Source organism: Cricetulus griseus, chromosome 2 (assembly GCF_003668045.3).
Source record: "Cricetulus griseus strain 17A/GY chromosome 2, alternate assembly CriGri-PICRH-1.0, whole genome shotgun sequence".
NCBI classification, from domain to species: Eukaryota; Metazoa; Chordata; class Mammalia; order Rodentia; family Cricetidae; genus Cricetulus; species Cricetulus griseus.
The window spans coordinates 20043358-20058740 of record NC_048595.1 but is presented as its reverse complement, the minus strand read 5'-3'; the positions used below and the strand labels follow the sequence as shown (position 1 = coordinate 20058740).

At 51.3% G+C, this 15383-nt stretch overlaps 1 protein-coding gene across 1 annotated transcript; it reads left to right on the top strand.

Moving 5' to 3' along the window:
- Window positions 1-342: 342 nt before the first annotated feature.
- Window positions 343-3325, top strand: Cd164l2 (CD164 molecule like 2). Its single transcript, XM_027399557.2, has 5 exons — window positions 343-430; window positions 807-968; window positions 1062-1133; window positions 1562-1606; window positions 3177-3325. Exons 1-5 carry the CDS (start codon window positions 343-345, stop codon window positions 3323-3325), a joined length of 516 nt encoding a protein of 171 aa, XP_027255358.1.
- Window positions 3326-15383: the final 12058 nt, after the last annotated feature.

Sequence of the window (15383 nt, the reverse complement as noted above, 5' to 3'; positions counted from 1 at the left end):
GATCTGCCTGCCTCTGCCTCCCAAGTGCTGGGGAATTAAATTCGTGTACCACCATCGCTCGGCTGCCCTCCGTGACCCGGCGGAGCCCCACCCCTTTTGTCCAGCCCCGCCCCAAATCGCCGAACACAACCAGGCTTGCTTCTGGTCCCCTCTTCTCTGGCTGGTCCTCTCTGACTCTGCTGGCAGAGCCAAGCTCTCCCTGGTCCCTCCTACGGGTCACACTCACTAGCCACGCCCCGCTCTGACCACGCCCCCGTTGCCCAGGTCTCACTCTGGCAAGCTCGGCGGGCGAGCGGAGTCAAGAAAGGACGCGCCACACCAGCTGTCCCGGCCCCCGCGCCCATGGCCGCACCCGGACCCCGCGCCTTGCGTGCTGCTCTCTGCGGCGGTTGTTGTTGCCTCCTCCTGTGTGCCCAGCTGGTTTTAGCTGGTAACGCTGGGCAGGATCTGATTAGGGGGCAAGGCAGGGGCAGGTGGGACATGCACTTCGCTTTAGCTTCCTGTTCCTGCACGTATATAGGCTTGGAGGAGGGAACTTTTTCAAAAGAGTCTGCAGGGCTCCAGGAGTCTGTTAAGACCACAGCGCCTATTTATAGGTTCTGGGAGACTTAGGTGGATGTTTGGAGGTGACTCCAAATGCTCCTGGGAACTTCGGGAGGAAGTAAAGGAAGTTCTGGGGGTAGAGAGGGGATAAGGCTAGGGACGCTGCAGGCCTAGAGGGGTGGGAGCCGCTGTAGTGGGGGAGGTGCTGCAGCTTGGTGTCTGGCACTCTGCTGTTTCCTTTCCATTCCCGCCCCCTCTCCCAGGTAAAGGAGCGCGAGGCTTTGGGAGGGGAGCCTTGATCCGCCTGAACATCTGGCCTACTGCCCAAGGGGCCTGCAAACACCTAGCACACTGTGAACGCTGTGTGGACAGGGCCCACAATCTCTCCATCTGCGTCTGGCAACAATGTGGGCTAGAGGAGCCAGGTTTGTAGTTGGGCCCTCCCAGAGTCTGTCCTCCAGTCTATACCACCCCCCAGCCTTCTCCTCAGACTTCTTCCCTGCTCCTTCTCCCACCAGGACACTGTGTGGCCCAAGCTGAGGTGCTCAAGGAGGGTTGCTCTCTCTACAACCGTTCAGAGTCATGCCCAGGTAAGGGAGATCACTCTAAGCCATCATGAAGGGAGGGGAGTGAGATGTCCCCAGCCACAGCCTGTTTCCAGGAGGTACTAACTTCTCTCAGGGAGTGGACTGCACCCACGATCAGCTGGGTCCTTGTCCACGAACAGTTGTGCCTTGCCTTGGCTGGTGTCCTAGCCTGTAAATTGGTTCAGATGTGTCCAGGAGCTGGGGGAGCCAGCACTGTGTGAAGTAAGGCACGGCAAGGTCTTTGGAATGGAGGGGGGGTCTTCCTGAAGCAAGTGACATCAGACAGAGATGAGCATGGGATGGGGGCTGCGTGACTAGGCGTGAGTGGGGTAGGGGTGGGTGCTCCGTGCGGGAGGTGGGTCCAGCTACTGACCCAGGCTAGGGTTCCTGACAGGAGAGAGCTGTTTCATCTTGGATTTCTGTCTCCTCAGCTTTCCACCACCATCCCACCCATGAACCAGAGATGAGCACAACAGGTAGGGTCCTCCCCCGGGAACGGCGGTGGGACAGTGGCAGGAGAGAAAGGCAGCCTGGGCACAGGCCCTGGCATGCTCTGTGACCTCAGTCCTCTGAGTTCTCCACACCTGTAGGATGGGTTGGACAGACCCTTGCCTCACAGTGCCACGGGGATTTATGAGGCTGTGGAGGCCCACTCCACTGTCTGATGCATCAGCATCCACGGCAGTCAGGAAATGGCAGCTGTGTCACGGGTTCTGGGAACTCAGGGGGACCCCTCCAGATCTGTGCTCGGAGCTGAGGAGGTGTGGCCCCAGTTGCTAAGAGATGCCCTGGTGACCACCTGCTGCAAGCTGAGGGCCCCAAAGTTGGTTCCCAGCAAAGCAGGAGAGGAACCCCATCTGCCTCTAGGTCCCCACTCCCGCTCTGAGGCCTAGAGGTCACTAAACTTAGCCAGGATGGCTGAAGAGGCTCTTGGTTAATTAAAGCCAGAAACTGATCTTAAAGAATAAATTATTGATGGCTCGGCTCCCTCGACTTGAGCCCCAGATCTGTGGTGCCCAGCTCAGTTCTTCCCTTTCTATCCTCTTCCCCGGTGTCCTCTGCAGTTCCCTGCTGCAGCCATAGCAGAGCTGTCCTTCCCACTTTGTGTCCTTAGACTCTGCACTGTCCATGTCCTCTGGGAAGGAGACCCTGTTCCCAGTTTGGCCCCTTGTACAGTGTCCCAGAATGATCTTCCACTTAGTGTTTTCCTGCCCTGGGCACCTGGCCCAGGGCCTGAAATCAAATCCCTGGCTGGAATTGACAGGTAATGTGGTCCAGCTGGTTGCTAGCAAAGCCTGGACTAGTAACTCAGTGCTAAGGCCTTCCTTGCAAAGGGGGAAGGGCAGAGGAGGGGGTCAGGGGAACCTGGGAGGAGACAGGCCAGGTCTGCCCCATTGTTTAGCTTCACTTGCCCCCTCTGTAGGGTGCTGGTCCTGGGCCTCCACCTCTCCTCTGTTCCTTCCTCTCTTGGTGGGGACTCTAGGCTAGGAGTCCTGAAGGACTGTGTGCCATTTTATCTGTGCTCCAAGCCTGGTGCCCTTAGTTGAAAGGAGGTCTGGTGGCTGAGTTCCAGGCCCATCCTTCCTCTATTGGGCTAGAGAGGGACAGGAAGGGTACAGGGGCACTTGGTCACTGTTAGTTCCATGTGACCAGGAGGCCTGGAGAGGGTGTGTGTGACATAAAGCTATGGAGCAACTCAGGAACAGGGCTGGACAAGGTCCACCCTCCCCAGCCTCAACTATCCCTTTCACTAGCTTGCAGGGTTTGAAGAGCCTGAGATAGACTGACAGCCCCCCCCCCCCCGTGTCTGTGTGTGTGTGTGTGTGTGTGTGTGTGTGTGTGTGTGTGTGTGTGTGTAACCCAAAGCCTCACTAGACAAGCTAGGCAAGGGACCCACCACTGAGGTGCACCCCAATCCATCAACTGGACTTCAGAGCCTGGTAGTAAGGGCCCCTTCTTGGGGCCTGAAGGAAGCCTCAAGGTGTTAGCTGTGGGATCTAGATCCATGGTGGCCTGTTGTAACCTCTACCCTGCCTCACCCTACAGGAAGTCCCCCAGTCCCTGAAACCCACAGCTCAGGCTTTGATGGAGCCAGCTTCATCGGGGGCATTGTGCTGGTGCTGAGCCTGCAAGCAACTGCCTTCTTTGTGATGCGTTTCCTCAAGGCCAAGGACAGCACTTACCAGACATTGTGAGTACATGACCAGCAGCAGCAAGGTCCAGCTGTCTTCCCTACTCCCTCCTGCCTGGCAACGTGGCAATGTTTCTCTATGGGGTGGTCCTAAAGACGACGACTGCCCTCCCAGCATCCCCCATGGGGTACAATACCCCTTCTTTCTCTAGTTGAGGTTACCCCTGCCAGATGTTGGGTGGGACCTGGACTCAGCCTTCAGAGTTCAGCATCTGAGGGTCCAGCTGAGTCTTTGTGTCTTTGTCTCCTCATGCTGCCAGCAGGGAAGAGAACCAGTAGGTGACAGCCCCAGGCCAGTTCTCAGCCCACTGCAGCCATGGGCAGCTGCCGGGGCCGTGTGTACAGTGTGGTTTTCTCTGAGGAAGGGCTGGGCGAGGTTTCTGTGTGTTGTGGGGCCAGTTGTGCAGCCTGCATTAAAGTGTTTCTTCTCCCAGCTGTGCCTGCTCTCTGGGAAGTGGGGTGGGGGTGGGGTCCTCACCCCTGAGTGTTCTCTCTGTCTGGCCTCCACAGAATCTGACCCCAGTGGTCCTGACTCCACCTTGAAAGGACAGAGGACTCAGAGGCCACCCTCTTGATTGCCTTACAGGCAAGCACTGGGGGTGGGATATACTTTGGCCACCAGTTTTTGATCCCTGTAGGCACAGGGCACTGAGCAGGCTTAGCGCTGATGGCTGACATTCTTTCCTGTCCTGGGACTGGCACCTGTAGTTGGGAGCATCCTACAACCACATCATGACTCATGCAGTCAGCTGGGTGCCCAGCCTGGCGCTTGGTGTCTGCTGCTGCTTCTCACCAGCCCAGGCTGGGGTCCACCCCCAAATAAAGGACCTGCTTCCACCCATGATTCCTGGCCATGTCTTAGGCTGTATGTGATTGGGGTGGGGTGAGGGAGGGATTTCTGTCTTAGTACTGTTGTCTCCCTTTAAGATGTTTTCAAACTGTGGGAGGGCAACAAGATGGCCCAGTGGGTAAAGGGGCTATGTAATCCTAACAGCCTGAGTTCCGTCCCTGGAGCCCACATAATAGAAGCAGAGAACTGACCTTCACAAGTACTGTGCCATGTGCCTGCCCCCCAAATAGATATTAAAAATATTTAAATTAAGCTGGGCGTTGGTGGCGCATGCCTTTAATCCCAGCACTCGGGTGGCAGAGGCAGGCAGATCTCTGTGAGTTCAAGGCCAGCCTGGTCTCCAGAGCGAGTGCCAGGATAGGCTCCAAAGCTACACAGAGAAAAGAAACCCTGTCTCGGAAAACCAAAAAAAAAAAAAAAAAAACAAAAAACAAAAAACCCCCCACAAACTCAAAGTCATCACAACAACAAAGAACTGCATCTGGGATAGCTTTTCTCAGGTTAATTTTATTTTTATACGTGTGTGTTCGTGGTGTGTGTGTGTGTGTGTGTATGTGTGTCTAGTGTAACTATGTGTGGTGTTTATGTAGCAGAGTATCTGTGTGCTGTGTGTGTATCGTAACTTTGTATGTATGTGTGTGTGTGTAGCATATGTGTGTGTGGTGTGTGTGTTGCATATGTGTGTTTGGTTGTGTGTTGTATAACTGTGTGTGGTGTGTGTGTAGTGTATCTGTGGTGTGTGTGTGTGTTGTGTAACTGTGTGTGGTGTGTGTGTATAGCGTATGTGCTGTGTGTGTTGCATATGTGTGTTTGGTTGTGTGTTGTATAACTGTGTGTGGTGTGTGTGTGTGTGGTATAACTGTGTGTTGTGTAGCGTATGTGGTGTGTGTGTAGTGTGTCTGTGTAGTCCATGTGAGCACACAGAGCATTCACCCTTGTGTGAGTTCAGAAGCCAGGGAAGGAGGTTGGTGTCTCCCTTTGTTGTTTTCCCTCTTACTGCTATGAGGCAGGGTGTCTCACTGAACTGGAAGTTTGACATTTTGGCTAGCTGGTCAGACCAACAGCCGGAACCTACCTATCTCTGTCTGCATGCCCCTGCCCTAGTGCTGGGCTAACCCAGCCATTCCTGCTTTCTTACATGGGTGCTGGGGTTCAAATTCAGGAGTTCATATTTACACACTGAGTACCTCCCCAGCCCTCTGTGGTTTCTCTGACCCTCTTCTAGAAAGAGTATGGACACCAGTCAGGAAAGTGCTCATTCATGACGACACCGCTGGAGAGGCTAGGCTGGGTTTGGAGTCTCAGCTTTCTGACTCTAGGGTGAACAGAACACCAGGATTCCTTTCTGGAAGCTTCTGCTACTCTCTCAGTCCCTAAAATTAAGCGTCTGCCCCAAAGCCAGGGGTGGGGTGGGGGTGGCGACCAGCGAGACTCTTAGAACTCTCTGGCAAAGACTGACAGTCCTGGTACTGTTCTTGCTGCCAGGCCTGTATTTGGGACTGACTTAGAACATTCTGTCCCAGCTGTGCTAGGAGCTTGCAAGCTCAGCTAGTGCTGTCATGGCTCCGGCCTCAGTTCCTGATCTGTAAAGTGGGGTGACACCTTGGTTGAATGTGGAAAGGCTCAGAGTAGACGGATATGACCCATTCCTCTCCAGAACACCCAATACCCTTCAGGAATGCAGCCTGCAGTCTTTATCCTGCCCACCCACCCCCCATGCTCCCTCGGGGGAGTCTCTGACTGCAGCTAAAGAGCCTCATCTCTCCAAGCTGCCATGATGACACATTTGAATGCCCTGGCTGGTGTTCTAAGGTCACCCACAAGGCTGAAGACCCTTTTCTGGTCTCTAACTGTGGTAATGAAGCATGGCTACCTTGGCAAATTTGAAATCACTGATGATCACAGAGCTGGGAACAGTGCTGCCAATCATACAGGTAGGGTAAGCAAGGAGGAGGTGTGAGTCCCAGACTTGATACAACTTGTAGATAACGGGAAGAATGGTCTGCTTCCATCCATCATCCTTCCCGTTCCATTGTACCCACAACTTCAGCTGTTGCCATGGACCATGGAGAAGCAAGACGGGAAACACACAGTGAGGATAATCCCAAACAACACACCCTGGTGGGCAGTAGGGCTGGGTGGTGTTGTCTGCATCTGTAATACAGGCTGAAGATCAGGAGTTCAACTCCAGCCAGGGCTACATGAGACCTTGTCTCATGCATAGGTAAAAATAATAGTAGTAGTAAGTAAATAGGGACCAGTAAGATGGATTAGAAGGTAACAGCCTGGAGCTGGAGAGATGGCTCAGCGGTTAAGAGCACTGACTGTTCTTCCAGAGGTCCTGAGTTCAATTCCCGGCACCCACATGGTGGCTCACAACCACCTTGAATGAGATCTGGTGCCCTCTGCTGGCATGCAGGCAGAAGACTGTATACATAATAAATAAATAATAAAAATCATTAAAAAAAAACAAAAAAAGAAGGTAACAGCCTGAGTTCAATTCCTACACGGCTACCCTCTGACTTCCACAAATGTCGCATGGCACACACACACCCAAATAAAGAAATGTAAAAATAAAGCCAGGTGTGTTGCATATCTGTAATCAGTTCTCAGGAGGCTGGGGAAGAAGATACTGAGAGTTTAAGGCCAGCCCAAGTTACAGAGTGATACTGTCTCAAAAACAATAGTGAACAAGGAGGTTTGAACAAAAAAAGTTCCCTAGAGCTGGGTGGTGGTGGTGCACGTCTGTCTTTAATCTTAGCACTCAGGAGGCAGAGGCAGGAGAATCTCTGTGAGTTTGAGACCAACCTGATCTACAAAGCAAGTTCCAGGACAGGCTCCAAAGTTACAGAGAAACCCTGTCTCAAAAAAAAAAAAAAAAAAAAAAAAGGTCCCCCTAGGCTCATATACTTGAAAGCTTGGTCTGTTGTTGGAACTGTTTGGAGGTGTGGCCTTGTTGGAGGAGGCGAGTCACTGGGAGTGGGCTTTGAGGTTGCAAAATCCCAAGCCATTCTCAGTTAACTCCTGCTGTCTGTCTCCTGCCAGAGGCTCAGATATGAGCTCTCGGCTGCTGCTGCAGCACACCTGTGTGCTTGCTGCCATACACCCTGCTATGGTGATCATGGGTTCTGCAGCCAGGAACCCCCAAATTAAATGTTTTATAAGTTTCCCTGGTCACGGTATTTATCACAGCAATTGAAAAGGAAGACCAAGAGTGACAACCACTCCTTCCCTTGGCCCCTCCCTGGACATAACTGCAGTTACCAGTGTATTTTAGACAGTTCTCTGTGAATTTACAACCTATGTACACATGTTTAGCTTTTTTATAGCACAAAGTGGGTCCATGCTGTTCTGTAGTCATTGCTTCCTTTCAGATTGGATGCATCCTGTGGCTTGTCCAGATGGTCATAATTTATTTGCCTGGATCCCATCAATGACTGCTGGCGTCATTTCCATATTGACTCATAAGTAGCCAGGTACAGGCCGGTGTGCAAAACCTGGCCTGCTGTAGGAAGGCTTGGACAAGACTAGAGGTGGGTTATTAGAATCTCAGGGCATCCTTCTCAGGGATTCTTCCATCCCATTGGCAAAGAGCCTCAGCCTTTCCTGACACCTCAGCCATCCCAACTCCACCCACGCTGGGCCTGCCATAGGACAGGTCCTCAGAGGATTTGCTGAGTGAGTGACCTCATTCCCTCCCTTAGCCCCCAAAGCTTCATGCTCTTCTTCAGCTCCATCCTTACCTCTCACAGCTGGCCCAGGCCCACTGCCTCTAGGCACCTGATCACTGATTTGCCTACACTAACAGCTGTTTCCAAGGCTCCAGGGGATTAAAAATGCGTCAAGCAGTCACTTCCCTAAGGGTGATTCTTTCTCTGGATGGGTGTGTGTGGGGGGGTATTGTTGCACAGGGACTGGCTGGAAGCTCTGTGGCTTTGGGGCCTGTAAGGGTGGTACAACAAAATCATGGCTCATCTCTGAGCTTTGTGGTTTTTGTTTTGTTTTGTTTTTGAGACAGGGTTTCTCTATGTAGCTATGGCTGGCATTGGCCTGGAACTCACTTGGTAAACCAGGCTGGCTTCAAATTCACAGAGGTCTGCCAGCCTCTGCCTCACTGGTGCTGCCAATAAAGGCTTACACCAGCGTGCCTGATCTGAGCCTCTCTTTATTTCTCTCCTGTTCATGTATATGTACACACGAGTGTGTTTGTAAATGCTGGGATTAAACCCTAGGACTCATGAATGCCAAGCTTTTCCTCTATAATAAATCATATCCCTGCCCATTTGTCCAGGGTTTACTAAGTGCCCTCTTTGTGGCAGGATCAGTGATGAGGAGTATGAGAGTCTGGGGGATGAGTAAGTCAGCAAAGTGCTGTGCTGTGTGACCGTGAAGACTGAAGTTTAGATCCTCTGCTTCCACATAAAAGGCAAGCATGCCCTGGCCCTGGTATAGTGCACACACCTTTACTTCCAGCACTCAGGAGGCATAGGTGGGCAAATCTCTGTGAGTTCAAGGCCAGCCTGGTCTACAGAGAGAGAGTTCCAGGATAGCCGGGGCTGCATAGTAGAGACCCTGTCTCAAATAAATTAATAAACAAGATGAGTAAAAATATTTTTAAAGATTTATGTATTTATTTTTATGTCCATGAGTGTCCTATCTGCATGTGAAACTTTGGGAGGGCGCCAGATCTCATTACAGATGGTTGGGAGCCACCATGTGGTTGCTGCGATTGGACCCAGGACCTCTGGAAGTGCAAGCAGCCCTTTTGACCTCAGAGCCAACCCCTGTAAAGGATTTTTTAGGTAAGGTAGAAAGTGACTGAGGAAGACATTCAACACTGACCTCTAGCCTCCACATTCATGAGTGAACACCGTCCCACCCCCAGGTGACTAAGAGTGACACAGGTATAACAGGTAACCCATGCATGGTGGCAATGCCACTATTAATATTGTTGACAAGGGCCAGGTGGTGGAGACAGCAACAGGACTGGACCATCACAGAGAGGCAGAGCTGGACAGGTAGAGAATAAAGGAGAAAATTTGAGCTAGGAAATGTGAATGAGTTTAACAACTGGAGGAAAATCCACAGGAATCAGTGAGAAGATCTGGAGAGATGGCTGCTGAGCCCTGGATGTGAGCATAGACAGGGAGAGGCAATGCCAATCCTCTGGGGCCTGGAGGGAGGGAACCCTGCTAGCTCCAGTCTGGGTGGGGAACCCTGGGGGCAATAGGAAGAAGTCTTTGAGTTACCACCCTCGTAGCCTGCGCCTTATAAGCTGGTACCCTCCCACTGATGGCGTCAACAACAAGGACCTACTGTTCTTGCTCTCCTGTTTGAAGGGCTGCCTGCCTGAGGACCTGAGGTCACCCCAGCTGCTCAGGTGCCCTTCACATCAGCCCCCCCCCCCCCAGTTCATTCTCTCCTCATTCCAAGAAGGGCAAGAGTTTGATAATCTGGACTTTCATGCAAATGTATGTAAATAGGGCATAAATACTTCAAATCCTTATTCTCTCAGGAAGCAGATACCCTGACATCTAGAGTCTGGGAGGTGGAAGGAATTGCAGAGGAGTCTGGAGGAGACATGTTTACCCTGTACCCACTGCAGAACCCAGGAAATCTTGGGAGAAGGGAACTCCAGGTACCGAAGGTAAGGGATGTTAAGGACTTGTCAGGGAAGGTCCTTGGTGTAACCTGTGGCTGGGGTGGTGGTTTGAGTAAGAGGGCCCCCATAGGCTCATATATTTAAATGCTTAGTCATCAGGAAGTGGCACTATTTGAGAAGGATTAGGAGGTGTGGTCTTGTTGGAAGAAGTGTGCCACTGGTGGCAGGCTTTAAGGTTTCAAAAGTCCATGCCAGCCAGGCTCAGTCTTTCTCTGTCTGTCTGTCTGTCTGTCTGTCTGTCTGTCTGTCTCTCTACTTGCAGATCAGGAAATAACTTTCAACTACTTCTTCAGCACCATGCCTGTCTGTGTGCCACCATCCTCTCCACTATGGTGATAATGGACTAAACGTCTGAAATTGTAAGCCAGGCCCTCGTTAAATGCTTTCCCGATAAGAGTTGCCATGGTCATGATGTCTCCTCACAACAGTAGGTCATGACTAAGACACTGAGGTACAGCAGTTGCTGTCTGTATTGAGCAGCCACAACAGAGAAGCAGGAACCTCCTCTGTGCCAGGTTCCAAATTGGTGTGTGCCCAGTATCCTGGTGTGTGCCAGGCAGATCACACTGTCCATGTTTTACTGCGGAGGACAGTGAAGTTCAGAGAGGACCATTTCTTGTCCCTAGTTGGAGACCCAGAAAAGGGCAACGATTTGATTGGGGCACCAAATCCTGTTTCTTTTTCCTTTGTTTTTTTGAGACAGGGTTTCTCTGTGGCTTTGGAGGCTGTCCTGGAACTAGCTCTTGTAGACCAGGCTGGTCTTGAACTCACATTCTTTTTTTTTTTTCTTTAATTTTTTTTGTCCTGACCATGGGGCATAGTACATCTGCTTCTGGGATTTTGGGGCCACCTGGACCACCAGTCAGGGTGCATCCCAAGGGGGAGCCTGGGGATTGTGAGGATACCCCCTAACTTCACTTTGTTCACAGACTAGGGCTGGGCCCTCTCTTATTCTTAGGGCTGCAAGTGTCCTGGGAGGGGTGAGGGTTGGAAGGAATGGTGAGGATTTGGAGTAGGGCTGGGTCTGCCCCACTGTGGGCTCACAGAGTCTCAGGGTGCTCAGACCTCGGAGTGGACACCTGGTTCTTTTTCTCTGGGCAGGACTTCAGCAAGCCTGCTCCAGTGCCAGGAGGTGAAGAAGCCTTCATAGGAGCAAGAAACTTGGCATCAGGTATTGGGAAGGCTCCGGGCATGGCAGAGCCTCTCCTCAAAGTTCTTCATAGCACCCCTCTTCAGTAGTTCCCAGGATTGGAGGGGGCTGCTGGGTCCCTTACTTGTTCCAGAATCTGGCTGAAGTTGTTCGGGAAGTAGCTTGGGGCCTTTCTCAATCTACCTCCCTTTTTCCAGGACTCAAGAGCTGCCAGGAACTACTGAGTTCCAGTGTCATCTTGAGTGGTTGCTACCATTTGTGTCTACCAGAGGGCAGAGCTCTCCCAGTCTTCTGAGAGTGGACACATCGGGGAGCAGTAGCTGGTTGGAAAGAAAAACAAGAACACAGAAAAATAAATAAAAGAAAAAAAGGACATAGGCAAAGCCCAGTGGTCACTTCTCTCCCTATCTCCCTAGGGGGAGCCAAAGTCCATTAAAGCAAGGCATGTCTCACATGGACAGGTGCTTGCCCAGCTCCTGCAGGGCCTGAAGACTGTGAAGGCTTCATGGAGGAGGTGTCATTTAGAAGGACCTTAAAGGCTCTGTGGAAGTTCTGTAGGCACATGAGGTGCAGGACTTTGCAGGTAGAAACAAGACAAGCTCAGGGAAGCTGCAGAATGGAAGGGTTAAGGAATTACGGGAGTAAGTGGATGGCGGTGGGGGGGTGGTGCTGTTCAACACAGCAGACAAACATGTGCCCAGGACCTTTGCAAAGGCCAGTTCATAGAAGACATTGCATTGCTGATATGGAGGGCAAGGGGGGAGTCATGTAAGAATTTTAGGTCAGGCCAGACTTAGTTTTAGAAAAATAAGTCAGGGCCCAGTGGCAGTGGCGCACACCTTTAATCCCAGCACTCAGGAGGCAGCGGCAGGTGGATCTCTGTGAGTTCAAACTTAGCTTGGTCTATAAAGTGAGTACTAGGATAGCCAGGGCTGCATAAAGAAAGCCTGTCTCAAAGAAAGAGAGAAAGAAAGGAAGGAAGAAAGGAAGAAAGAGGAAGGGAGAAAGAAAAAGGAAGGAAGAAGGAAGGAAGGAGGGAGGGAGGAAGAGGAAGGAGGAAGGAAGGTCAGATGTAGGTAGGTAGTGCATGCCTGTAATCCTAACACTTGGGGTATCTGGAGTTAGAGGCCCATGGTGGGTACAGTGAGACGCTGTCTCAATAACAGGCATCCTGGGGCTGGAGAGATGACTCCATGGTTAAAAGAGAGCACCCACCATACAGAGGACCCACACTGGGCATCAGCCTGTAACTCCAGCTCCAGGGCATCTGACATGCTCTTCTGGATTCCTTGGGCACCTGCACTCACACGTATACATATGCTGCACATACTGTCTCTCCCCTAAGCACATTACAACCGAACTCACACTTACACAGATACCACACACACACACACACACACACACACACACACACACGCTTTCTCTCGGCATACACATAAATTTTCAATCTAAAGACAAAACAAAAAGCCAGGCTGTGCCATAGAAGACACAATGGACAAGGCAGAAGACAGTGGAAAGTGGCAGCAATGGAACTGGACACAGTATCCCACAGGTATTTTAGAGGAAAAGTCTAAGGGCTGCAGAGCTGAGTGGCTTGGGGGAGAAAGAAACAGCAAAGGAGAAGGCCAGGAATCCAGCTTAGGCGTCAGTGGTGACATCTATGCTTTAAATACCCCCGTTCTTATCACAGCAAATTAAACAGGTTATTTGGCCTGTCTTCCTGCAGGACTGGCCGTCTCCCAGGGATAAGGACAGCATTTTTATCATTTCAATCTCCCCAGGGGCTTACAAGATTTTGTCATGGGTTGAGTGTCAACAAAAGTTACTGAAGGAATTGAATTTATCACTATTCACAGGGCAAGCTCACTCGGAGGAGACACCTTTGAGTCATAAGGCCCCAATCCAGAGACCAGAGAAGTATCCATCCTGCTCTCACATCCACCCAGCCTCAGCTGCCACCTCCCCTTATTTCCCCTGCCCCAGGCCAGTTTGGAGCCATAGCAGGAGCACAGGCGTTCCAGAAGCAGCAGGACGGGTCTGTGCATTTCTCCCGTTCTTGGTCCTCCTACAAAGCAGGTTTAGGGAGACAGAAGTCTGAGTTCTGGCTGGAGACTGAGAGTTTACACTAGCTTACTCTAGAGAGTGAGTTCCCAGCAAGAGGGCAGGGCAAGCCCAAATCCCTACTGCCCTGCCCTTCTCTTTCTCCCAGGTACCCAAGAAGGGCAGACAGAGCTGGAAGACTTGAGTGGCAAAGGTAGAGGATAACTACTAGTAGGCACCGGCAAGTTCTTAGAGGGCACTGCAGGTGAGTGGCCTACAGGGGCCCGGGAGTGGGGAGCAGGGAGACTGGCTGTTTCTCGACATTATCCCTACATACATCAATAAAGGCTAGGTGACCTCTTCCCTTCTGTGCGCCTCAGTTTTCTCATCTGGGAAGTGGCAATCTTGAAACAAGATGGTGCTGGAGGGAAAGAATTAGGAATTCTTCCTCTAGGGAGAAAAAAAAAAAAACCATCAGAGTGCTTCCCATGGGACTCTGAGCAAGTCCTTTTCCAGTCACAGCCTCAGTTTCCCCCTGTATGAAATGAGTGGGGACACAGTGTGAGGGTAGGGCTTCTATCTGAGGTTTGCGGGCATTAACGCTCTGTGCTCCAGGAACCAGAGAGACTTTCAGAGAACCAGTGTGTGCTGGGAGATGTCCGAAAGAGGGAAGTGGTTATGGGAGGTGCCTCTAGGGAGCCCCCTTTCCTGCCCAGGCCCAAGAGGTTCCTCCCAGCTCTCCCTGGCACATGGCTGCCCAGGCTGCTAACTGGAGCTAAGAGTAGACAAAGAGGCTGGAGAGAAATTGGGAACTCTGGAGGGGATAAGACTTGGAGCAAACTGATGGCTTGGGCTTGGAACAAGAGAGTCCTGAGTTCAAGTCCCACTTGAACTAGCTATTTTAAATGACCATAGGCAAACAGACAAATAAAACTGGGTCCCTGGTGCTGTCTGGGCTCGTATGGGAACTGAGAATATCTACCTCATCGCTGGTGGGAGGCTGCCTTGGGGTAATATCTCTAAGGGTACCAGGCATATTGTAGGGTGCCTTCCTCTCCTCCCTGCAGGGGACTCTGAGCTTCCACAATGGGAAGCCTTTTGCCCCCTATGAAACAGACCATGATTCAAGTTAGGGCAACTGTGCGTTGCCTGGTGGTACAGATCCTGCTACTGGGCACTAAGCTGCATCTATGGATACTGCCTGTAAGCATCAGGCAAAGGCATGGGTCAGCCCTACAGTGGGGTTCACTAGATGTCTCCAATTATCAGTGCCCTTATCACTCCTTACAGCTTCCTCCCTCAGCCACCTCGCTGCCAACCGCCTCTGCTTCCTGGTCCACACTGTAACCCTTTCCTGGCTTTCAGTCTTTTTCTTACTAGGGAAAAAACCCATAGAAAACAGAGCAGGGGCATTAGCTTCATGCTATGCAATGAAGAACTTTTGCTGTTGTTTTGTTTTGCTTTTCATTTTCAAGACAGGGTTTCTTTGTGTATCTCTGGCTGTCCTGGAACACACTCTATAGATCATGGTGGCCTCAGATAAATGCCTGCCTCTGCTTCCCAAGTGCCTGGTTTAAAGGCATGCGCCACCACTGGGTTAGCTGGAAGAACTTCTAATAAGGAGGCTGGGAGGACAGAAGGGGCACCTAGCACCAACACTGTGGATTCAGTCATCAGCTGACACTCCTCCTGGCCCTCAAGCAAGCCCTACCTGGGAATGGACCTGTGGATGGGAATTGCACAGCTTCCCACCCTTTCTCTGGCTCCTGTTTGCTTGGTTGGTGTTTTGATTCAGGGTTTCTCTGTGTGGCTCTGGTTGTCCTGGAACTCACTTTGTAGACCAGGCTGGCCTCGAACTCAGAGATCCCCCTGCCTCTGCCTCCCTGAGTGCTGGGATTAAAGGAATACGCCACCAACGCCCGGCTCCTATTTGTTTCTTGTAAAGTGTGTTTTCTGCCCTAACCTCTGTAATAGGCCAAGTTCTCTCTCTATTGCTTCTTGCCCATTGTCAAACCAAGGAAGGCATGTTTTTCTTTCATGAGGCAACAGAGCTGTGAAACAGAGGCTTCTTATTATTCGTTGAACAATTTGTCCAAAGCCATTGTTTTTTTTTAAATGTTTTTTAGATTTATTTATTTTCCATATACGAGTGTTTTGCCTGCAAGCATGTATTGCATCGGGTGTGTGTGTACAGTGCCTGTTCAGGTCAGGAGAGGGCATGGGATCCCCTGGAACTACAGTTACAGATAAGGTTGTGAGCCACCTTGTGGGTGCTGGGGACCAAACTAGAGTTCTCTGAAAGAGCAACTGGATGCTTTGAACAGCTCTCTCCAGCCCCAAATATCACCATAAAAAATGAT

Excerpts from the sequence above, each read along its gene's own strand:
- Cd164l2 (XM_027399557.2), top strand. The coding sequence starts at position 343 with ATGGCCGCACCCGGACCCCGCGCCTTGCGTGCTGCTCTCTGCGGCGGT. Across the intron at positions 969-1,061 it reads ATGTGGGCTAGAGGAGCCAG|GACACTGTGTGGCCCAAGCT; the intron begins GTTTGTAGTTGG and ends TTCTCCCACCAG. Across the intron at positions 1,607-3,176 it reads ACCAGAGATGAGCACAACAG|GAAGTCCCCCAGTCCCTGAA; the intron begins GTAGGGTCCTCC and ends CTCACCCTACAG.